Source organism: Asparagus officinalis, chromosome 10, assembly GCF_001876935.1.
Source record: "Asparagus officinalis chromosome 10, Aspof.V1, whole genome shotgun sequence".
NCBI classification, from domain to species: Eukaryota; Viridiplantae; Streptophyta; class Magnoliopsida; order Asparagales; family Asparagaceae; genus Asparagus; species Asparagus officinalis.
In genome coordinates, this window is record NC_033803.1 from 5,584,126 (window position 1) to 5,609,488 (window position 25,363).

Here is a 25,363-nt window from a genome sequence, read left to right on the forward strand (position 1 = left end):
GTCACTGCCGATGACATTAAGACCCTAGCCTATTTTTATTGCCTCTACAATAACATCTGTGTCTTACAAGTTTCTAGAAGGGCCATCAACAATCCATTCACAGTGTCCTACCTCCTTCTCCGTGACTCCTTCGACAACATCCACTTCCTCTTCTTCCTTCTCGAAACCCTAACCAATACCTACTTAGACGGCTTCGCCACTCTCCTGTCGATCCCCACCGTGGGAGTCGTTAGAGCAGGATCATAGAAATGGGAAGGGGGAAGAGACTAACAACGGAAGTAAATTTTTATGAAAGAATTAGTTTTGATAGATTAAATGGCTTATGTTATTGTAATAAACTACACCCTAGAGAGATGGGCAAATGCTTATTTCCCTAGTATAAGTTATGATATTGTTTAAGGATAATTTTTCAAAACCGACTGAATTTTTTTTTTTTTTTTCAAAACCGACTGTTTTTTTTTTATTTATCAAAATCGACCCGGTTTTGTGATTAGGCTGCTAATCACTATCCTAAATAGTCGGGGTTGGCAACCCCGACTATTTAGGAGGGTGTTAAACCCTAATTAAAGGGTGATTAGCAGGTTAATCACTATCCTAAATAGTCGGGGTTGCCAACCCCGACTATTTAGGATAGTGATTAGCAGCCTAATCACAAAACCGGGTCGATTTTGATAAATAAAAAAAAAAACAGTCGGTTTTGAAAAAAAAAAAAAAATTTCAGTCGGTTTTGAAAAATTGTTCTTATGAAAATATGTAGGAAATGAAAGCTCCATGTTTGACCTATCCTTTTACCATCAACAGACCACATGAAAACTCGATCAGTATTAATCTAATAAAAGTATATGAAATAAATCCCGCAAAAGTGTTTGTTGACAGACTGTATGTCTAGCTAGGATCAACCAAACAATATACAGAATAACTTTAACCACCTGTAGTGACCAGACAAGCACTTCGGCTATCCATCAGAATTAGACTGGAAATGTAGCTAATCCTAGAAAACATATTAGGGGTTACAATATCTAGCTAGGATCCGGATGAGAATTTCCTGGGTTCTCATTCATCCTAAAATTGCCTCAATCCGAACAACGTTAAACGCAAAGTTTTTCCATTATTCCTTCTCCAGAAAATGCTTGCTACAATTAATTCTTAAGTATCAAGTTGCATACTAGATGAGGCCATTTCTTTTGGTACCGATTCTTTGCATTACCAAAAAGAAAAAAGAAGGGGAGAGACCACTATTTTTTACCATAATTTTCTATTGTTTAGTTCATGGTTAGGACTCACCTTAAATGAAAAGTGGGAATATGCCCAGTACAGGTTTATGATAAGTAAGAACTTGTCGACAGCTAATAGAACTCTAAGAACTGCTGAGAACCCGAAACCTAAGGTTCATTACTTGGTCCAAGACTTTAATTAAGCTACAATAACGAGCAGTCTTAGTCAAAGTGAAAGTAACAGCATTGAAACCAAAGGTTGGCTTCCCACCGTCAAGCACCAATCCGTAGCCCAAATAAGGAAATTTGTCCAATTTGTGAATTGCACCAAACTCTCGCAAGCATTTTAGATGGGAACTCTCGCTACAATGTCCTTTATATCCGACAATAAAGTTAATGACTATGTCTAAATTTTCTGAACGGATGTGCACGCACCAAAAAAGAATTTATATAGGGGTTTTGGCTGCATATCAAAACCATCAATATTTATTAAATTGCCACCAAATCTTTTTATCTACTAAAATACCCCCATATCTTAAATTTTAGATTTTACCCCAAATCTTAAACTTCATGATCTACAGCAAGGATTTTGATCAGTTAAATATTAATGATTTGGGGGTATATAGATTAAACACCTTTTATATATTATAGCCTCAATGCATGTATATTTTGACTTTCATGTTTTTGTTACCCTTAAAAGGATCTGACAAGTAATATACATATCTATTGTTTGCGCCATGGTAAAAAATCCTGAAGAGGGCCCTCTGTAGAAATGATATAGAGAGGAGCGAGAATGCAACACATGCCACTGCCAATTTTAGTCGATGTAATCTGTAATCCTAGCACAAGCTGTTTTAGCTTAATGCATACAGATGATAGTTACATGTTAATGTTCACATTAGCTTAGTGTATAAAAGATCAATACGGGTAAGTACCTTAGCTTGGAAGTGTCTCAAGGTCAAGACAATACTATCTCGCAATCTGCATAATTTCACAAGGTAATATCAGGTGTATATGCAAAGGGTAGAGAGAAGCAAGCAGGGGAAAAAATGTACAATGCAATTTTGCACAGTAGAATACTATTTGATCCATTTAGAACACTGGTGGTGGCAATTGGCATATGTTCTTTTCATTTCATAAAGGGAAACAGATTATACGACTACCAAGCAATACAAATGTGAAGTTCCTAGGACTTCAGGTAAGTTTCTGGCAATCAAGAATGACTAAGACAGATGATGCTACATATAGGCAATTCACAGCACTTTGCACGGCATTATTGCATTTAGGGACTGTTTGGTTGCAGCAAAAATAAATAGGAGCAAATGTCGCATGCGGCATTTGTTGCGGGAAATCAACTCCATATTCGTTGTTTGGATATCTGCTATTATACTATAGAAAATGTATTTCCAATGCAAGTTCAGTGTTTGGTTGATAAGTAATTAGTGCAAAAGCTACATAAATTTTCCATATAAGGAAACATGAGTGTAGATGGTTTTCTGTTTGGAGTTAAAATGATTTATTTTGATGATGTGGAATTATTTTTATTTTCTAGTTTTGTTTTTGAAGCTTGTAGCGTTTCCTCCGACCAAATGGTCATAGCCTTTGTCGCAAGTTTTTTCTACGAAATGCAAGTACATTTATTTTTCCTAATTACAAAAGTTGCAGACCAAACAATGTATTTATAAATCCGGTTGCTCTATTTCCTTTCGCAACTCTATTTCCATCCAACCAAACAGCTCCCAAATACCATGAGACAGCGGCAAAAGAGTGTTCCTCTCATGACAACTGATACCCATTATTTTACAGTTATCATTGTGAAGCACCCAATGTTACATTAAACGCTGGGCGCTTCTAGGCGTCGGACTTGGCGCCCAGCGCTTAGTCGTCTAGACGGACGCCTAAGCGGTTTCTGGACGTTTTTTTTTCTTCATTTAAGTGGTGGTCGATGAGGTTTTGCTGAAGGTCGAAGGAGGTAGTAGAGGTGTTCATATTTGGAGGTTAACGGAGTTTGGAGGACGTGTAGGCCACGACACATAAAATCACAATCAAGGCCTACAGGGTGCAATCCACGTAAGCAGACAATACTCCCCTAAACGCTCGTAAAATCTACGTGGACAGCCTAAACACCGTCTAGGCGCTAGGCGCTAGTTAGACGGCCTAGGTACCACCTAGGCCTAGGCGTACGTCTAAGCGGACTAGGCGGAGGTTTTTTAAAACAGTGGAAGCACCCAATGTTTACCCATTATTTTACAGTTATCAATGTGAAGCACCCAATGTTTACCCATTATTTTACAGTTATCATTGTGAAGCACCCAATGTTTAGTCCGCATCGGGAAAACAAACAGAAATTTGATAGTTTGAATAGTAAGCCTAAGGAGCCAAATGTACACCAGCTAGTCGGTTTCCGCAGTGGTTTGAGCCAAACAACGCGCTACACTCAGTGAGTCCTACGGCTTACATCGCGCTAATGGGCTCACAGGCCCGGGCCATGACAAATGGTATCGAAGCAGTTAATCAGCCGAAAGTGTGGAGTTAAGTGTTATACGAGGTTAAGTACAACATCGCGTGAGTGTTGTGGAGCCTATAGGAGTCATCTCTAAAGTCCACATCATCTGTCGATGATATTAGGATGCGCTAATTGTCGATGTCGTGATGAGGACGTTGTCGATTTAAGGTGGGGTGGTTGTGAAGCCCTTAATGTTTAGTCTCGCATCGGGAAAAACAAAGAGAAATTTGATGGTTTAAATAGTAAGTCTAAGGAGCCAAATACAGCATCGGCTAGTCAAATTTGGTAGTGGTTTGAGCTAAACAACACGCTACATTCAGTGAGCCCCACTGCTTACATCGTGCCAACGGGCTCGCGAGCCCGAGGCATGATGATAAAGATGTCCTAGATAACGATAGAGGTGTGCAGCGCATGCCTAAGAGAAACCCTGTATAAGCTGTTACAGAGGGTAAAATGATGATCAACTTAGTAGAGGAGATCACCCTCAACAACAATGATTGGTTAGGATTCATGTGACCGACCCAAAAATTTTGGAATACTGGATTTTTGCTGCTGCTTTTGCTGAAAAATGATTCTTTAAAAAAATATAATTTGGAAAAGGAAAAAGAAGTTAAGACAACAATCACTACCTTACTAACTCTACACTAACTAGCAATATGAAAACTAGATGTATAGTCTAAAAGCAAATTTGATAAGATGTGTCACCTAATATTGTTAGTGTCATATTCTTGCAATGTTCTGCTTGTGTTGAATGGTAGAATCGATCCCTCGGAGCACATTAACGTAAATTGTGTTGATTGTCCATTTGGAAGTTTGACCTGCGCATGTAAAGGCATGTCATTTACACGATTCATAATGATAGAATTTCCAGCTACAATAACAAAGAATTACTTAAACATACATATAAATCAGGTGAATATTTTTCCTCCATTACCACATGGTTGGTGCTAATGACTCTAATTCGATAGCCATTTTGTGCTAAAATCAAATGTGCCCGTTCCTCTGAAAAATCCATCTGTTGCACAAACCAATGAATTTAAACTTTTACATAGGCAAAAGTGATTGAAGAAAAGACCAACATAAAAACGATCATTTCCTGGAGCCAATTTGGTTTTGCATAAAATTGACAGAACTAGAGAAAAGAAATCACCATACGCAGAGTTTTCATTACTGCAAAGTGAAAAGGTATAGAATAGGTGCCCATAGACAATGTGTTGTATTTAAAAAAGGAAACGACTATCTACCATTATATTGACTGGAGGCATGTCAACAAAGAAGCAAATATGGGAACTAGAGATGGCAAGAAACAATCACTTACTGTTCATATATAGTTAAAGAAAAACTTATAGGATGCAAGTAAATGAGGTCTCCCGGTCCATGGTATGCAATAAAATCTAGGTTTTTTGAGATAAAATCTAGGTTTTTTGAGATGTTTGTCCCCCTAATCTCATCTATTTAGATGCAAGTCCCCCAAATCATCATATTTGTTGGATAGAAGTCCACTAAATCTTATATATTTAGATGTGTCTCCTAAATCATCATATTTGGATACAAGTCCTCCAAAAGTATTAAGTTCTTTGAAACAAGTACTTAAGGTTAATTATCATCCACTTATCCCAACTAACTTAACAAGGTTGTCAGGAAACAGATTTTAAATTGGAGGGGTCTTAGGAAGCTTAGCAAGATAGAGTTGATTTTAAATGGATTCAAAGGATACATTGGCTTCTTTATCTCTGCACGAAAGTAAGTTGAAGACAAGGGCAAAATGAAAAAAGAAAATAATAGCACCAGTTGTTTAGTTGGGTTAAGTAGATGAGAATTAGCCACAAGGCCTTATTTCAAAGAACTTCATAGTTTCAGTCGACTTGTGTCCCTACATGATGAGTTGGAGGACTTGTATCCAAGTATGATGATTTGGGGGACTAATATCCAAATGTGGTGCTTTGGGGGACTTGTATCTAAAAAGATGAGATTTTGGGGACCAATATTGCAAAAACCCTAAAATTTAAGCATTTGCAGTAGGATCATGAAAGGATTTTTTTTTCAAAGAATTATTTCAATATTCTCGCACTTATTGATCAAGAAGAATTGATTAATTAATTTACATTCCTTTTAAGTTGTTTGAGAAAGAGTTGCTTTCATCCACGGTTCACATTTAGGGTTGGAAATATGAGACAGCCATGCGTGCCTTTCCTGCATCAACGTTCATTACAAACACAAGACACACTGATCCCCACAAATAATAGAAATAGGTATTTAAATATGTAAGCATAGAAAAGATTATGCTTCTCTTAGACAACGTAATTGGTAACTACTAGCTACACCCTTTGACCCAAGGATTGTCTAAGCACTTCATGAATGTAGCTCAACTCCTACGGAGTTGGTCAGAAAAGAAACAACCATGCAGGTGGGACGTTTGCGTTCCTAGTCAGGAACCAAAGACATACCAATACATCCATACTGTTGCAAGAATACAGTTTAAAGGGTATGACATAGACATACTTTAAGTTTAGAGCACCAAACAACGACGATGGTCTACATTATTTAAGACATAGGAATATGTTAGTACAAGTATATACTACTATATAAAAGAAACAGTGGTGGTATTGAAATTTTTTGATGAATGGAAGACATTTCCTCCATCCCATTGTATGTAGAAGGGTAAAATTGAAATTTTATAGAAGATATTCTTCTCTAGAACTTTATAAACCATGGCATGAGCATATCATTGGAGCTTACTACTTAAATATCTATTACATTATATTATAAGAATTATAAGAGATATAACTACGAAAGATAAGGTCCTCCTCAAAAAAAGGAAACAGATAAATACAACAAATCAACAATTAATATTTCTATATGTTCTAATGTAAATATTATCAAAAGTGTACATCTCAGTACTTAGCTTAAAAATAATTAAATATAATAATCTGAAGATAAAACATGAAAAAGATTCTTTTTAATGACACTATCTAGGAAATTTATGTCTTCCCTCAAATTGAAATATATATCGTAGCCAATTTTGAATAAGGTAAGATAAAAATATCGCATATTAAATGAACAAATCTCACAAACAATCTTCTAAAAATCAATGAAACTTTAGGTACTAAAGTGATCCTTTTATTTAAAATTAGAATAATTAAGTTTTAATGGCTTTTGCTCATCCAATCATGTCCAAAAATTGAAGGATTATGACATGATATGGCTTGTAGCTAGAGATAAATAAAAGTGACAATTTTCAGATGCCGTTCAAGTTACATTGCTAATGAATATCAAAAACCATAAATGGGGAAAGAAGGCAAAAAGGCTGAATGCCACCTACCAACAAGAAAACTGTAAATACTGCGCTTCCTGCAGAAATGTGAGCATCAATCTCATACTGCATGGCAGGATCTGTCGAAATATTGGGTAGTTAGATGGTCATGCCTAACAAAACCAAATAACAACATTTAAAATCAGATGATACTTTAATAAGTTCAAACGAAAACTACTATAGTTTCCCAGTTTGCCTTAAGTTCATCTTCCGCCTTTCACATGGGTTTGAGTTAAAGAAAAGATGAATGGTGGAATATAACAGCAGAACTTATTCTTATCATTATGTTCATCATCACACAGAAAGAAGTAATGAAATATCATTGACTTGCTAGACTCGTCTTAGACTAGGAGAGGGAGGTTTGCTCCTTGAATGATGAACCTCAACAACTTGACCACATACGGATAGACTCTCTGATGAGGACAAGAAATGACAATTTCCATATTTGATTAGTTGACTTTCTTTTATTTTTGATTTTTGAAATTTGAAATTTGAAATTTAAAATTTGAATTTTGAATTTTGAATTTTGTATTTTAAATTTTGAATTTTGAATTTTGAATTTTGAAATTTAGTTGAGTGATTTGAGGGATTGTTGTTTTGTTTCTATTTTTTATTGCACGTTGTGTGCACGTAGTTTTCTTTATAAATAATGTTGTATGAGACTATTGAAAGGCAATGAATTATTGAATGAAGAAATATTTGTTAGCTAAATTTTAGTGTGAAGGTTTGGGTGTGAAACCCTAGGTCTCGGGTGTGAAACCCTAGGCTAAATTGTTCTCCTCTGTCACAAACAACCGACAAACCTTCTTTCTCCTCATACACAACCGCCAAATTTCTACTCTTCCCACATCAACAATTTCCAAACCCAGCTCCCAACTCCTCTTCATCCCTCTCAACCAGCCACCACTCCTACTCTGAGCAGCCCTCGGAATCCCTACTCTCCACTCCCAAGCATCCCAACGCTGCCGCCGACCTCATCCCGGCACCTACCACCGGTCTCGATCGGACAGGCCACCCGCGTCCTCACCGCTTTCATCATCTATCATCTCAACGCCATTGATCGTGTCACTGTTCAGTTTGACGCTATCGCCGTCATCATCTTCCCGCTTGACGCCATCGTCTGCGCTGTCATCTAGTCGATGTCGTCGTCCTCATCATCGCCCTCATCGTCGTCAGTTCACACACCGTGGTCATCGCTCAGTCGACGCCGTTTGTCATCGCCAGTTCACTAATCGACCTGTCGACCCGCCGCTACTTGATAGCCCAGTTCGACATCGTCGCACACGTCGTCATCCAGTTCGCCGACGCCCGCCTCGTTTTTTAACACCGTCGCACTCGTCGTTATCGGATCTCCGCCTCGTCATCATCGTTCAGTTCACCGTTGTCATACCACCTCCAGATGTCTCTCACGTCGACTCTGTTCAGACTGACAAAGGTTTCGTTTTCTTTCGTCCCTTATTTTTCTGTTAATTTTATTTTGTTAGTTAATTGCATGAGTATACCATCTCTAAACTCTTATATTATATTCACTGCTGAGATTATACTTGTGAGTAGAGAGCAACCGAACATGTGACTGTTGCAGATTTGATATTGATTTTAGAACTTGCGAAATGATAATAAATACAGCAGTTATATTGTTTGATATTGGAATTGTTCATGATTATTGATGCAAATCTTATTAAAATACATCTGTCACATTAATCGTTTTGAATTTAATTTCCTGCCAAAGCTGAAGATCATGAATTTTGGAGAAACGGTGCGTTATTCAATTTAGATCACTGATTCCGACAGACCTCCTGTCATCGTTTCGCATCATTTTTGGTATCAAAGCATGGTTCTAAGTTAGGAAATTTTTATTTTAGTTGTCTTTATTCAATTAAAAAAATCAATCATCTCATTTAGCTATTAGTGCATGCCCACTCGCACAGGTCCACCATACCGATTGGGAGAGTCAAGTGAGTCAACTAGTGAGTCAAACATGTCAGGCCATGTAAAGTCCGAAATCCTTAAGAAATTCGCTGAACTAGCAGCACGATTTGATACCGTAGCCCAAGAGAGCAGAGCTACCCGTGAGGCCTTCCAAAATGCAATCAGCAAGACGCGCGCTAAGCTAGGAAAAGCGCGTGTTGCAACTCTGCCTCTGTAAGGTCAAGGTCATGGGCACATCGTTCATCAACCCCACCTCAACCTGTGTCTGATCCGCCAACCTTTGATGCTAAGTTCGACCCAAAAGCTTTCTTGGACTGACTGAAGAGTATGGATCGCTACCTTAATTGGTGCGTCCTGACGGAGCCGCGAAAAGTCAAGTTTGCCGCAATGAAACTCACCGGACCCGCCTGCCAATATTGGTCCAACATTGTTAAGACATATTAGAGGTGAATTACCGATTTCAACTTGGCGAGAAATGGTCGACGAGCTTAAAACGAAATACTTCCCGCCATTGTTCTATCATAGATTGCTCGACAAGTGGCATCATCTTACTCAGGGAACCAAATCTGTAAAAGAATACGTTGCTCAATTTGATAAATTGTTTACTCGATGCAACACCATTGAGCAAGAAGCACCAATGAAAGCCTTGTTAAAATTTAAAGTCGGATTGAAAAGTGACTTCCAAACCGAACTCTTTGCTAGAAGAGTAGTGTCACGCCCCAAAACTACAGCGAAAATTCATAAATACGGGTTACGAGACAGCAACGACCCATGCACAAGACAAGTCCCACGCACGAGTCAAGCCTGATACTTATATCAGATAGTTTATCTCAAAGTATTTATAAACATGCTGATGATAGATATATATATGTTACTTACATTCCAAAACCCATACCGTTATAAATATTTATAGCGCAAAACATTCTTTCTGCTGAACATATCACCACTGGCAATTAAGCATTTCCCAACCATGCCCACGATCAAAATTTTGGATTATCACTTTTCTAACTCAGATCTGAAAAAAAAAAAATTAAAAAACAACGAAATGAGCTAAAAAGCTTAGTGAGAACATTTCCCACTAGAGTTCCTAGATAACTAACAAAATAGTGATAAGAATAATTCCCAGAAATAACAAATTATAAGTTTTGCATGAGAAATTCAAAGATAGCAAAATACGATCCAAATATTATAATATTGTCTTCAAGAAAGAATACAATAATTATATTTTCTTTCTTATGTGCAACTGAGATATTTCCTGAAATCAAACTCTTTTTGGATCAAGGTAAATATTAAGAAAGAAAAGAACTACTAATTTGTACAAAACCAGAGGACTATTATTTTCTAAATTTCGCAGTCAATTGTCAAAATTTTAAATCTCCATGAGTCGTGTTCTTCGAATTCATGCTCAAATCTTAAAATCACAAATCTATTACTGTCAGGCGATGTGGACTCTAGAGGTGGCTCCTACGGGCTCTAGAGATGGCTCTCATCGCGTCCACATGATGAAACACTTAGCCCCGCATAACACTTAGCTCCACATTTCAGGCTAGTAATTCATGAAACATAAAAATCAGCTCATATGTCACACTTAGGCTACGAATTATAACCCAGTAGCATGGGAATGCGTAAAACGTATCAAATAATAGATAATTCCCGGGAATCGAATGCACCTAACACTGCCATAGGTTACTGGCCAAATACAGAGGGGCCAGAACACATTTCAGAAGGGCCAATACAAAGGGGCCAAATAAGGTGCATTCACCATATGGCAAGCAGAATTACTCAATAGTGAACTTTTAGAGGGTTTGAAAACATCGAGAATCACTTGTCACAATGAGTAATACTTTACATATCAGAATTTACAGATATTTTCAAATGAAGTGGACGAGGTAAAACTTCTTATCCCATTTAAATCAGTTTACGAATTTTTATTTTTCTTTATTTTTATCAGATACTATGTCACAAGAAATCTTTGAATCCGTAAAACTGTTGAAATATGTTCAAAATATTTCATCAAACTTCTAGAATAAGCAATGCCTAAAATTAGTTGAAGTGAAATCGCATGAGAGCCAAATTCACTTTTCATAGTTCGTATAAAATCAAATTGATTTTTTTTCATATCTTGTACGAAACAACATCATATTTATGGTTTACGCCAGAACAAAAGTAGATCAAATCTTTTATATACATGAAAATGATATATATTATTTATTTATCGATCATACAATTTCATATTATAAAAATACTAGTGAGAAATGAACTCACCTCTAGTGATCGCGACTTTCTCCAAATGTTACTCCCCTGGATGTTAACCAGATCCTATATATGAAGTGATCGCCACAACAGAGGTCTCTCACGTCGAGTCTGTTCAGACCGACAACGGTTTCGTTTTCTTTCGTCCCTTATTTTTCTGTTAATTTTATTTTGTTAGTTAATTGCATGAGTATACAATCTCTAAACTCTTATACTATATTCACTGCTGGATTATACTTGTGAGTAGGGAGCAACTAAATATGTGACTGTTGCAGATCTGATATTGATTTTAGAACTGTTGCAGATCTGATATTGATTTTAGAACTTGCGAAATGATAATAAATACAGCGGTAATATTGTTTGAGATTGGAATTGTTCATGATTATTGATGCAAATCTTATTAAAATGCATCTGCCACATTAATCGTTTTGAATTTAATTTCCTGCCGAAGATCATCATTTTTGGCAAAACGGTGCGTTATTCGATTTAGATCGCTGATTCCGACAGACCCTCTATCATCGTTTCGCATCACTCTCCTACCAGCCGACTGCATTTGTAGGATTTTATCATCCCCAATTTGGTCATAGCTTCTTAACATGGAAGTTTACATAAATTTGGTTGTAAGTCAGAATGACTGCTGGTTATAGAATTTTCTTCACATCTTCATGGAGCCTCAAGCTCCAATACCAACCCATATTCTCATAGAAAAGGTCTTAGATGATGACAGTAATGTCAGCGTATAACATTTCACTTCTAAGCAACTACAAGAATACACAGGACAATGTTTGAGACAAATGACAAAAAATTGATAGGCTATAAAGGCCATGATGGTTAATAAAAAAATCAGTGTAACTTGAACAGTTCAGAAAAAGAAAAAAAGGAATTTCAGTTTTTATATGTGTTATATTTTGGTTTTTCATGCATAGGACACTAGACTCTTATGGGAACTTTGAGAATAAATCAAGCACACTGTTCTTACTGGTGCATTCTGTCAAAGGACCCTGCCACTACTTCAAATCTCCGTAGTTGTGGTAAGGATTGAGGGTTATAGTTTTGTACTCTAATGTTTGAACTTTCTCACAAAGATGTCTCTCAATTGTGTCAAGTAAATATCTCAGTCACTTTTTATCAATCTAAAGACTATTAATGTATGTTGAAATTTCAGTATAAACATGAAACTTATTTATATATGTAAAATATAGGCAAGTCCTGGTCTCAGATGTTTATTTTATATAAACATGAACTATCTTTAGGGTTTTTGTAGTGGACTTTTTCAAGATTTTTTTGTATAGCACCTCTTAATACTAGAATGCTTGAAGCCTGCCCCACAAGTAAACTGAGATTGTTTGTTCTTGGCATCAATACAAAAATATAAAAAAATGTGAAAGAAAAATCTATAGTTTGATTGGAGAAAACATATGTTTATTATGAGAACAAGCCATAAGGAAAAAATTTAATGTGCAGCTCGTCATATATTCACAATCATGACAATGAAAAATTGCAAGGACTTCAACTAAATGAGAAGGAAAAACTGAAACAATCTGAATGAAAACTATAAAATCGCTGTATAAAGATGTCCAGATCTTCAAATTAGTCAATTAAATATAAAGTCAAACACTACAAAAAACTTACCACATACTACTTTGTTTTGGTTGTTGGCAACATGATGAACCAATCTCCCCTATAATAAGCAAATAACTAACTCAGCCTCAGGATTGTGAAACTCAGTTAAAAAAAAAGAATTAGAAGTCTAAAGTATAAGGTAGGGAAGATATTACCCCAAAAGAACATCAAGACAGTAAAGTAATAGTAGATTGAATATTTGAAAAGGAAACAATATACGAAACTTCCAAGAAGTCATCTTTTGCGATGAATCTTTGTATGAGTTAATGGAGAAAATTAATTTCTTCAATCTTTTGATGAATCTGTCCATGGATATTGGAGATAATGATAACTCCCATTATAAAGATGTCTGAGTTTGACTTCAACAATAGTCTAACAAACGTGTTGCAGCAGAATAGCTGCAAATACAGGACGACCGGAACATAACTGAAAGTAGGAACATTACTGAGAGAAACCATATACATAAACTTCGACAAATATTGTTAATAGAAACTAACACTAATATGTATACAACAATAAGGCTAAGCAAAACTAAAATAATACATCAATACTCGAGAAAACTTTGTAACAGAAAGTGCATATATGAGTGAAAGTGAAAGTGAAAGCAAAATATAACAGGACTAGAGACCATGAATGAAGAATTTGCAAGAATCAAGTAAAGAAATAATTATATATCAAAGTTGATACAGCTAGTAAGAAACCTGTCGGCCACTGTCATCTATTGGTATGCAGTCCACAGCAAGAATGGTACCAACATCATCAGCAGTTACCACGTATTCTGGCATTGTGGCTCCTAGAAGGAAGAATTTCCAAGACAAATGAGTTCTATCAGGTAAAAAGGAAGAGTTCTAATGATGGTTGGTCCAATAAAATAACTATTTCATAAAACATTCAAAAATTACCTTCAATTAACTGCTTTGTACCAACAATGTCAATATGACGAACCCACTAAAAATTGATCCCATATTAGCGCTAACAATGTGCATGAATATATTTTTAAAAAAAAATCCAGAGAAAAAGAAGACAACTAAAGAACATATATAAAGTCAAGTACCTGGAAGATGCAAAGGGAAGTCCCATTCGTGGCATAGCCACATGCTCTCAGAGTGCTTCCTGGTGTAGCTTCACCAGTGATTTGAAATCCCCCGATACCAGGTAAAGATACTTCGCCTGCTAGAAAAATTAATTGCTCATCAGTCATTAAAAGAAGGAGTGTTTTATTGGAGAGAACAAAGTATCAAGTTTTTTCATTGGACAAAATAAGGTAATAAAAACATCTATCTGCAGCAGTCTTGCCTTACATTACCTTCTGAACTAGGAGAAGTTCGTCTCTCGTGTGATGTGGGGATATCAGCCCAGGAAACAACTTCTTGTCTTCTCTTTAGGGCATCAGATTTGTTATCCTCGGAGACAGTAGGAATAGCAATCTCTCTAAGTTCCCTGAGATAGAATGGCTCGTAAGCACACAAAGAAATTAACCCATAGACAATCATAACTCATCATTTTAGTAACCATGAATGTCACTATCCGTTGGGAACATGGCTTGTAACATAACTGAAGAAGAGGGATTTTTATAGCCATCCACAAAGATTCACAATAAAGGCTACCAAAATATTCATTGGGGATATCTCACCCTCAACTTTGCTGAATCATTCCAGTAACCAATAAAAGCAAATCCTTTACAGTTACTCCATTCTTTAACATCCAATAGATGGATTTCATGTTTGACGGACTTCTCATAAATACACATGAAGCCCAATCTTTTTCATGTTACAGATGCCTCACAAGTCACAATGGTCATCAATCATAACCTTTCACATCCAAGTCCCTCGTGTACAAAACACTTGCATGTTTTTCAAATCATGTATGAAGGTACTGATCAGGAAATGGAGAACCAAAACTAAGAACAATCATAACCTTTCACATCCAAGTCCCTCGAGCACAAAACACTTGCATGTTTTTCAACTCATGTATGAAGGTACTGATAAGGAAATGGGGAACCAAAGCTAAGAAACGTTAAGAGACTTACAGCTGGAATGCCCAAGATAGTCACAAATCAAGATAACTTCTTATAACAATAATGAGATATCAAAAGATTGATCAAATATACAGGTTGAAAATATCAGAACTTCACATCCTAGACATTATTGGCTATGTTTCCAGTGCCAAACCGTCACTAGCAGTTCTCATGTTTAATAATATAAGATAATAGCTGATAATTCTGCATAACCTAAGCAATGCCAAGATTTATCAGCCGATAAGAACTTGTTGTACAGGAGATGATGCAGGAACAATGAGAAGGGATGAACACAAGTGTAACAAAGGTAAGGTCTCACTTAAGGGAATCCATCCGAGGAGTAGAGAACACTAGAGAAGGAGAAAGCTCACTTCAAAAGATAACTTTTCTTGATTCAAATTAAAACTTGATCTCTGGTTTACAACTAAAGGAGTACATAAAGATGAATTCTAACAGCTAGCCACACTGAGCATTAATTACAATTACAAGTTATATGACACTAATGAGTAGGATCTGCTACTAGCTAGTTGCATTGTCAAATATGCATTGCCCTCCTTTTGTAGAGTAATTATGACCTTAAGATGCGACTCAAACCACATCAAACTATATATCACTAGAACACTAACTAAGTCTAATTTCCAGAATTTCAAGAATCAGGTTAATTGGAATATTCTAGAGCAAGTTACAACTGAAACAATGCAGAGGGGTCAGGCTGGCCAGATGAGCTTGGGTCTGACCCAATTGGTTAGGTCTGCTCCGTACATTCTCCCCTGGCTAAATAGAACTCGACCGCAAACTCAACTCACTTTTTCTTCATGCTATGGAGAAAGATCAGCCACATTGAAGATTTCTGATACACCATAGCCACTTGGATACCATTTGGCAGTTCAATTCGATTAAGCACTTCAAAAACTTGATGAACATGTGGCATATGCCACATGATCCCTGGTATTGAGAAGGATGACGATCAAACTTTGTGAATATAGCTTATATTCTTAATAGTATTTCTTTAACCACAATTTTATTAATTTTTCGCCAAAGCTTCTTGACGTCCTTTGGATTCATGAAGTAGATGAGCTTATCTGGAAGAACAGCAATAAGTACAAGATCGATACTGTGTTTCTTCTCTCCAGGAGAAATCTCATTTTTAATGTCTTGAGATTCATAAAGAAAAGACATTGGTGGAATTTCATTATCTTCTCTAGGCTAGCCCTAGGACCACCAATGTAAAGTTTTGGATGTGTTCCTCCAATTCTTGCTCAAACTCGTCTTTAGAAAGACACATATTTAAACTTTGATCAATAACAAAAGCCTCATTATGGTCTTCAAAAATGATACCTTCTTTTGGATAGTCATAAAAAATTGGTGGCGACTCGTAATCAAAGAGATATGGAGATTCTTCATTTGAAGTGTAAGAACTATCTAGATACAAAAGATTAACAAACACATTCTTATAAAAAATGCTCACTTTCCTCTGATTTAGACTAACCATCTTGTTGGTGTTAATTTTGAAGTTGTTGCAACAGTCTTCTCATTTTATCCACCTTAAGGTTAATATCCCATTCCAAACCACGGTTCCTTCAGGGATGTTGATGAGGAGGAGCCTCTTCATCACTTGATGCTCGGGTAGGAACATAGTGAAAGGGGTTGATCTCATCCTATTTGGCACTAGAATCATCATGCTCCGAGACATGGCAAGATTCATCACATCTCAAAGCCTGCACGCACGCAAGACGCTCTTGGAGTAGTTGCACTTGTCTCCATGTCCATTTCCACACCCCTCAAGTCACGTTCATGGGCCATGGGTTGATCGGACACAAGAACTCAACAACAACATCATGCCATTCCCACCAAAATTCTGATAGCAACTTGATGCCAGAACAAGGAGGATAAGGGATGAACACAAGTCTAACAAGAATAAGGTCTAATAGGGAATTGCTTCTCATCTCAAATTGAGATGATTCAATTTGTACCAACGGAAACCATAAATTTCATACATAAAAATATACACCCAAGGGAATCCACCCAAGCAGTAGAGAACAATAGTGAAGGATAAAACTCACATCAAAAGATAACTTTTCTTGATTCAAACTAAAACTTGTTCTCTAGTTTACAACTGAAGTACATAAAGATGATTCTAACAGCTAGCAATATTGAGCATTAATTACAATAACAAGTTACAAGGCACTAACGAGCATTGTTGAAAAAACACCGCTTTTGGCCACTTATGCGCCTTGCAAGGCGGAAGCGATGCCTCACAGCTCCGCTTTTGTCGAAAGCGGCCAATGAAAACATACATGGCACTTTTTTATTGAAAACACGGCAACAAGCTTGTAAAATTGATATCAAGCGCTTAAGTAAAATCCTCTGCTTCTCTCTCCTCTTCGTTTCTGCGCATCGAGATAAAATAAACACTAACCCTAACTCCCACTCTAGTCACCTTGTCTAGTGCCTCCGGACAAATCAACCGCCTCCCGCAATCAAGTCCGCCTCCAAATCTTTTACAAGCAAGCTCCGCCATCACCATCACCATCACCATCACGACATCACCTTTTCTTGAGCTCCTCATCAAAGCTCATCATCACCATTTTCAATCTAAGCTTACCATCACCATCACCATCTCCATCTCCAATCAGAGCTCATTCACCTCCTTCTCCAATCGAAGACACTTCCTCCTCACAATCATCTCCTCCGACATATATATCCATAATTAAACTGGACCTTATTTTATTTGGCACATTTTACCGCTTCTTGTCGCTAAAGCCCCAAAAAGCCCGAGTTGTATACTGTTTCACTCCGCTTTTTTGATTTCTTTCTAATGAGTAGGATCTACTATTAGCTAAACTGCACTGTCAAATCTATCCTCATCTTGCAGAGTAATTATGGCCCCGAGATGCGACTCAAACCCCATCAAATTATATATCATCAGAAAGCTAATCAAGTCTAGTTTTAGGATTTCAAGAATTAAGTAATTTGGAATCTTTTAGTGAATGTTACAACTGAAACAGTCAGAGGGGTCAAGCTGGATGAGTGAGCTCGAGTCTTCAAGCTGGATGGGTGAGCTCAAGTCTGATCTAATTGTTTGCGTTTGTTCCGCTATCAAAACACCATAGAGAGTCGGAGACTAGCAATCTCATAAATGTGTTTAGACTTTAGACATGGTAGAGGTTTATTGGGGGAAGTTCACAAATCATACCGGACCAATATTGTAGGTGTTAAAGACACTAGCAGGGTTATTTTTATTTCAAAAAATCAGTTCTTACGTAGTCCTAAAGAAACCCTCTTCTTTCATCACTACCCCCCCCTCCAAAAATAAAAAAATAAAAAATAAATAAATAAATAAGAGAAAAGGTCCACTAACAAAAAGCCACACGCAAGCATGGAAAAAATTGAAATTCCAACTGTTGTGTACTTCTATCATGATTAGTATCTTACTTTAAAAGTACCACAAGAATAAGTTGGTCAAGCGCTCTACAAGTTCGTGTATTGTCAATTAGAATATCATGCTGTTGTTTAGCAAAAAATAGTTCCAATGAATTCAAAGAATTGATGACAATGTTTAAGATATTAAAGAAGCACTAACGTATAGGTGTTAGATGGAAACTCCCCATAATGAACATCTGGGTTTGCATCAGCTTTTACTCCCTTTGCATCCATCATGTCATTCTGTTGGTCAACTTTCGATTGATCATGTCCCGATTCTACTTTAAGATCAATTAGACAATGGTCCTGTTGGGGTATATTCTTCAGTCTTGAGTCCTATGGAAAAAAATATCACTTTGTTAAATTCGCATATTATGGACAAACTGACGATAATTTATAGTGCACTATGAAGTAACAGGCAATGTCTACGTCCAATCAAAAAAAATCCTTTGTTCAAAAGATCATGAGTTTAATAACTAATCAGCTAAAACGTATCCCTAAGAATACATACGTGCAATGTATAGCGACGCAAGAGAATCTTCAAAGCATCACAATACTATTCACTACACTAAGTGAGATGCATAGAGAATCTAGTATATTAATCTCAACAATTAGTCTTACTGTATCCTGATTTCTTATATCTAACATATGTTCCTCTTTCACAAATTTGCACTTGTAATGAGGAACAGCGGCCATAATTTTATATTCTAACCTTCCCTTCCAGATTGAGTGTCCTCTATATGCAGTGATATCTTTTTTAAAACCCACTTTAAATATGCATCCGATACGATTTGAATCAGGACTGTTCATATATCATCCTATCCTTCGATTACACCAAAACCCTGAGTTGTGACAATAATCAAGGGTTATAATCTTACAGTCCAACAAAAGGAAATCAACTTAATCTACTTGATAAATGAGTAAAATTGCAATCTAAACATTCATATAATAAATAATGACATGAACGAATCAATAGAATGGGCACACTCCTCAAATTAAACCTAAATTTAGAAACCGTTTAAATACAAATCTGATATGATTTGCATCTTACTATTCTAACATCATCTTAAAGCTTCTTAAATTGCACCAAAACTCCAAACCAGCGGTGATGATGGTTGAGGACTATAATTTTTCGACCAGCAAGCAAAAATAAACAGCCACAAGAAACGAAATCGAGAAAATGGGCAAACTCCTTACCCTCGCTCTAGCCCTATCAACGAGCGAAATCAGAGGAATCAGCCTCAAGTACCAATCAATCTCCTCCCTCGCTTTCCTAAACTGCGACCCAACGTTCCAACCCATCGCCAACAGGTAAAGATAGCTCATTCCCCGGCAGCTGTCGACGAGAACAAAGGACCTCCGCAGGGCCTCCTCGAGCTGCTCCAGCGGTTCCCGCGTCTCGCGGTGCCGCTTAAGCTCCGAGACATCCAGCTTCTCCAACAGGTCGCCGACAACTTTCAGATGCTGAGCGAATTCGACGCAGTTCTTCCTGTGCGTTCTCGCCGTCGATGCCGATCTGACGATCATCGAGATGAGGCCGACGGCGTCGACGCCGGAGAGCTGGGCTACGCTTGCGACGTCGCCGATGGTGTCCATTGATAGTGAAGTTAGGGTTAGGGTTTGAAGAAAGAAACTCAGTGTTGACTGATATTAATGAGATTGTGGAATCCATAATGGATATTTTTTCTTGTGCCGCGTTGAATTCGGATCTTATTTTTCCTCCCTGAGAAAATTGGAGGAAGTTACTCGGAGGAAGACAATCGCGGGTAGGACAGCGTCGAAGATCGCATTCCTTTGTACTATTTTTGTGAGTAATTTGTGTGACTTGTGGATTTTTTTTTTTTCCTAATGGGTAACAGTGAGGGGGGCCATGCACGTGCCAAATCTAGTTTGGTGTTCAGAGGGTGTTTGGTTGGCGTAAAAAAAATTCTCATGTGGGCCTTAGTGCACTGTAACAAGAGAAGAGTGTGGTTAAGGGTGTGGTTAGGGGGTATGCCTCTAGCATTTTCCTAAAACACCCTTGAAACTCCTTTCCCATCCCCCACACAGCGTCCACCTCAAATTAAGAGGAAATCGGTGCAAAACTCTCTTCACCTGTGTTACTGTCAGATCTGCAATGAAATGGGAGGAAAATCTGAGTTGGCTAGGGTTACCGCCACTTTGATCTCTTTCACGCCTCGGTTCTTTGATGCTTGCGGTGTTCCTCCTTTTTCTATCTTCGCTGTCTCGGATCTTTGTATGGCGCTGTTGATTTTTTTTTCCTCTCTTCTTCTTGTGATTTTTGCTGGATCTTGAGAAAAAAAAACAAACGTCTTTCTTGGTGAATTGTTGTTGCTTGATTTGTGCAAAAATCAGCATTTTTTTATTCCATGGTAATAATTTTCAGGTAAATTTTTGTGATCTGAATTACTGCCTCAATTTAATTTTTTTGTGATCTGAATTACTGCCTCAATTCTTTGATGCTTGCGGTTTTCCTCCCTGAAATTTTATTGAGCATAATTGTTCGTTGTGATGTGAATCATTGTTCTTTGCACTGCTGTCAAACTGAACTATGATATTTGATGCTTGCAGCTTCTCATTGGATTATTTATATCACTTCACTCGGGGTTTTCTATCTGACAAAATGAAACTCATAGAGTTTCTTTTCCGAATAAAACAAGCGGGTACAAATTTATGTAGAATTGGCAGAAAGTTCGGGTTTCAGCAAAATTGGGTGGCGGTCGACCGGCCCGGTCGACCGCATTCGTGCACAGGAGTTATTAGGCTTCAGGATTGGTGGCGGTCGACCGATACGGTCGACGTTTTGGATTTGTATAAATACCCTTTGGGTGTTTTTTAGGGTATGCAAGGCAGGAGTTTTTGAGCAGATTGTGAGAGTTTTCTTTGGGCTTCTATTCTAGGAGCAATTGGAGAGATTGAGAGTTGATTGTTGAGGGTTTATGAGAGATTTGTAACCCTAGTTTGTTCCTCTTGATTTCTAATAGTGAAAACTCCCCCCTCCTTGCCCCGTGGACGTAGGCATCTTGCCGAACCACGTAAAACTGGTGTTTGATTGTTTGTGCTATTGATTTTGGTTTGGTTATTTATCTTTCTCGGCGATTATTTTGGTTTCTCAAGGCGCAACAATTGGTATCAGAGCTCGGGCTACGCTTGGGCTATTTTGGAGAAGTAGATCGCTTTGAAAGTTCATCTAGGGCTTCGTTTGGTGATAAAGGTGGGATCTTTTCAGTAAAAATCTCGTCTTTTTCAATTTGGATCTATCTCTCGTTTGTTTCCGCATTGGTTTTTGGTAGTGCTTTGAGATATATGGCTGAAAAAGATAAAAGTGGGGAGGGTTCTTCTGGTGTGAAGGCCGTCCAAAGTTTGAATATACATTCTATGAAAATAGATGTGGAAAAGTTTAACGGCACTGTAGGCATCAAAAAATGCTTACAGATATCCAAATACTACTCAAGACAAAGAAGAGGCGATAAACGTCATTCTCTTAATCAAAGGGGATCATTCAAAGGAAGCTAGACAACATAGAAGAACAATATGAACACCCACGACAAGAAACACTGAAGCGCATTTGCACGGTAGTGGAAGATGTTGTGCACACAAACAGAGTTATATTCCTATGTGAATTTGTAGATCTCTTCGATAGCTTTCCAACGCATCTTGGATCACCTCATTCCGACATCGGACGAGGAAGTTAGAGCCAAAATACCCGAGAGGTCGCAAACTACATCGAAGGTGCGCGGCAGTGTACACTGCCGCGGCAACAGCGCGACAGTACAAGGTGTCGCACAAATAAACATAGTGAAGCTCCAATGGGAAATTGTAGAGCTCTTCGATAGCTTTCCAACGCATCTTGGATCACCTCATTCCGACATCGGGCGAGGAAGTTAGAACCAAAATACCCGAGAGGTCGCAAACTACATCGAAGGTGCGCGGCAGTGTACACTGCCGCGGCAACAGCGCGACAGTACAAGGTGTCGCGCAAATAAACATAGTGAAGCGCCAATGGGAGGTTGTAGATCTCTTCTATAGCTTTCCAACGCATCTTGGATCACATCATTCCGACATCGGACGAGGAAGTTAGAGCCAAAATACCCGAGAGGTCGCAAACTGCATCGGAGGTGCGCGGCAGTGTATACTGCCGCGGTAATATATTGCACATTTAAGCTATGATATGATCCAAATCTGAAGAAGCTAAAAAGACAAAAGTTGTAGATCTCTTCGTCAGCTTTCCAACGCATCTTGGATCACCTCATTCCGACATCGGACGAGGAAGTTAGAGCCAAAATACTCGAGAGGTGCGCGGCAGTGGTAACTGCCGCGGCAATGCGCGACACCACGTACTGTCGCGGCCACTGGGAAGTTGAACACGTCATTTTTGACAGTTTTCTCGAGTTTTGTGCAGCCCACATGGCTTATTAACTGCTGGGGGTCACTTATGAACGTGGGGGAAGCAGTTACAAGCGAAAATCATGCCCACTAACCTCATAAAAAGATGGTATTTAAGTAGTGGGAAGGCGGTTACAAAAGGGGGCTGATTAGAGAGCATCCAAGGGGGGCTGATTAGAGAGCATCCGAAAAAGCTTAAGCTTTTGGTGAATTAGAGCAAAAGAGAGAGTCTTCCTTCTTCACAAACAGAGCATTTTCCAGGGAGATTAGAGCAGGAGGCTTAAGCTTTTGGTGAATTAGAGCAAGAGAGAGAGTCTTCCTTCTTCACAAACATCCTCAAGAAGCTTCTAGCGAGTCCTAGAGATCTAAGCTCAGACTTGATCTTTGGAAGAGTGAACATCTTACATCGATAAGATATTCACTTTCAAATCTTTACTTCGATAAACGAGGAAGAATCATTAAACCCCTCACGGTTCAATCAGAATCTGTGATTTGGTGGTCCACGAGTCAAAGCGCTCCCGGCACAGGCAAAGATCCCACGCAAGCAGCGATCCAAACAACGATCCTGCGTTTGTTTCTAAAAAGTTGTAATTTTCCTTTTGTTGTGTAAAAGAAGTCTTATAAAAAGACTATCTCTTTTGAATTTATTGTAATCGACCGAAGATATAATGAATTCCATAACAAAACCAACTTTTGACGCAAACAAGCTGGCGACCACAGTGGGAGCCAACGGTCTCGCTGCCGAGACCGTCGTGTCGCAGCCGATCAAGATTCCAGTTGAATCCATGGTCGAATACGAATTCGACCAAACCAAGTTTGAGGAATATCTCTCATCATCCTCTTCAAGATCTTCATTATCTCGCAAGTACAAGAGGATCTCACAATTGAGGAAGAGTTGCATGCCAAAGAAGGCACAAAATGAAGACTCTCGCCTGATTGTTGCTGAGGATTCTACTCACAACCTCTCTGCTCATAATGGCTCTTCGCCAAGTAAAGAGTCATTAAATCAAAGCCCACCGGCATTGACGAAAAGAGCTCGTCAGAGACAACGCCAACGCCGCGCTCGCCAAATGGCTAAGGCGTTGGAACAAACCGACGGGGTTCGTTATCACGCGGACCTAAAGTCGAGGAGGAGTCATTAAATCAAAGCCCACCGGCATTGACGAAAAGAGCTCGTCAGAGACAACGCCAACGCCGCGCTCGTCAAATAGCTAAGGCCTTGGAGCAAACCGACGGAGTTCGTTATCATGCGGACTTAGAGTCGAGGAGGCATCGAGTGGTTCAGTTGTCTCAACGACCAATCACTCATGTCTCTGCTAAATTCACGACGGAGGAATGGACTATTGTCAAAAGGACTCGTTCGACCCTCAAAGAACGTATACAAAAACGTCGTGCAAACGTTGCTCATGCCCGTGCTCTCTTACAACAAAGACGAGAAAGGAGGAAGGAAACGGTGACCAAAGAACCACCGAAACTCCGCCAAGTTTGGATTCCAAAGTCTGGACTTATGCAAAATCAGCATTCGGAGCCCGTTAAGACTCCATACCCGCAAGGGGGTGGTTCTAAACGTGTGACTCCCGACATAACCTTGGATCGTTCAAAGACAAAAATAAATTGTCCTGAGAATGCCAACAAGGTTTTACACCCCCAGAAGAAGACGCATTCACCAAATGATATCGTCATACTTGGGAGGTCATGCCAACAGACGATACGATTTTTTGGCAATCATACCCGATGAGTCGTATTATCAAGTTGGGGTTGTGAATAATTTTCGAAAGAGAGTTATTCGAGAAATAAACTCTCATTATTCCTGTGCGCGACTCGTTAAAGCAGCATTATCAGAATGTGACTGTTTCAAACGAGAAGCCATCCCACGAAGAGTCTCTGTATTGTCGAAGCCTAAGCCAAGACATTTTCGCAAAAGAAAATCAGCTGCCCAAGATGATGAATTCCCTGAAGTCACTATCAACGTGGCTGATAAAAGAAAGTCTAAGCGGCATTCAAGTGACTCAAATCCCGACTTTTCCCCGGGAGGAAAAGTCAATCCAAGAATTGCTCAAAGGATGTCTCGACTCCAATTAGGAGCCATCAGACGCAGAGATTACAAAAGAATGCAAGAAGGAATGTCCTCGGAGGATGAATTCTCGGACACTTATTCTGCAATCGCTTCTGATGATACAATGTCTAGCACAGGACAAACCAGAGAAGTACTCACGATCACCTCTGATCAATTTGCTCAAATGCTTCAAGAAGCTCTAGCGAAGCAACGTGAAGAAATCAGAGCTGAGATGAAGACAGAGATGGAGCTAGCTATCCAACAACTCAACGGCCTTAACCTCCTGAGTCCAGTCAGCGAGCTGAATCCAGCCGCCACACTCAGAATGTGGCAGATGATAGTGATCCATAAGTGGATGAAGTCATCTTTGCTGATACATCTCCCAATAGCAATAACGCTGGGGGTGGTTTAACACACCCTCCCAATAACGATATTGGGGGTGGTTCAATGGCACCTCTTACAGGGGGTGGTCTAACTCATTCTCCTCAACGTCCTTCAAATGAAGACATAGACGATGACGAAAAAATGAAAGAGCTTGAAAACAAAATCAACGCTTTGATGACGGCTCAAGAAGTGAAAAAGACGGGTATTCCATGTCCCTATCCAAGAGAATGGGATTCAATACCGTACCCGACAAAATTCA

General features: G+C 38.6%; 1 protein-coding gene across 5 annotated transcripts in view; it reads right to left on the reverse strand.

The window, feature by feature from the left end:
• The window catches only part of LOC109825022, a 21,732-nt gene extending 1,643 nt beyond the window's left edge, over positions 1–20,089 (reverse strand). Inside the window, exons 1-11 of one of the 5 annotated variants that reach the window (XM_020391695.1) lie at positions 19,476–20,089; positions 18,439–18,614; positions 14,145–14,278; positions 13,893–14,008; positions 13,741–13,786; positions 13,540–13,631; positions 12,848–12,896; positions 7,043–7,113; positions 4,622–4,735; positions 4,426–4,538; positions 2,150–2,195 (exon numbers count right to left, since the gene is read on the reverse strand). In XM_020391695.1, the coding sequence (XP_020247284.1) occupies positions 2,150–2,195; positions 4,426–4,538; positions 4,622–4,735; positions 7,043–7,113; positions 12,848–12,896; positions 13,540–13,631; positions 13,741–13,786; positions 13,893–14,008; positions 14,145–14,278; positions 18,439–18,614; positions 19,476–19,874 (1,356 nt within the window). In that variant the 5' untranslated portion in view covers positions 19,875–20,089. Of the gene's footprint in view, positions 1–2,149; positions 2,196–4,425; positions 4,539–4,621; positions 4,736–7,042; positions 7,114–12,847; positions 12,897–13,539; positions 13,632–13,740; positions 13,787–13,892; positions 14,012–14,144; positions 14,279–18,438; positions 18,615–19,475 lie in introns of all 5 variants that reach the window. The other 4 variants (XM_020391696.1, XM_020391694.1, XM_020391697.1 and 1 more) reach the window with 4 other exon arrangements.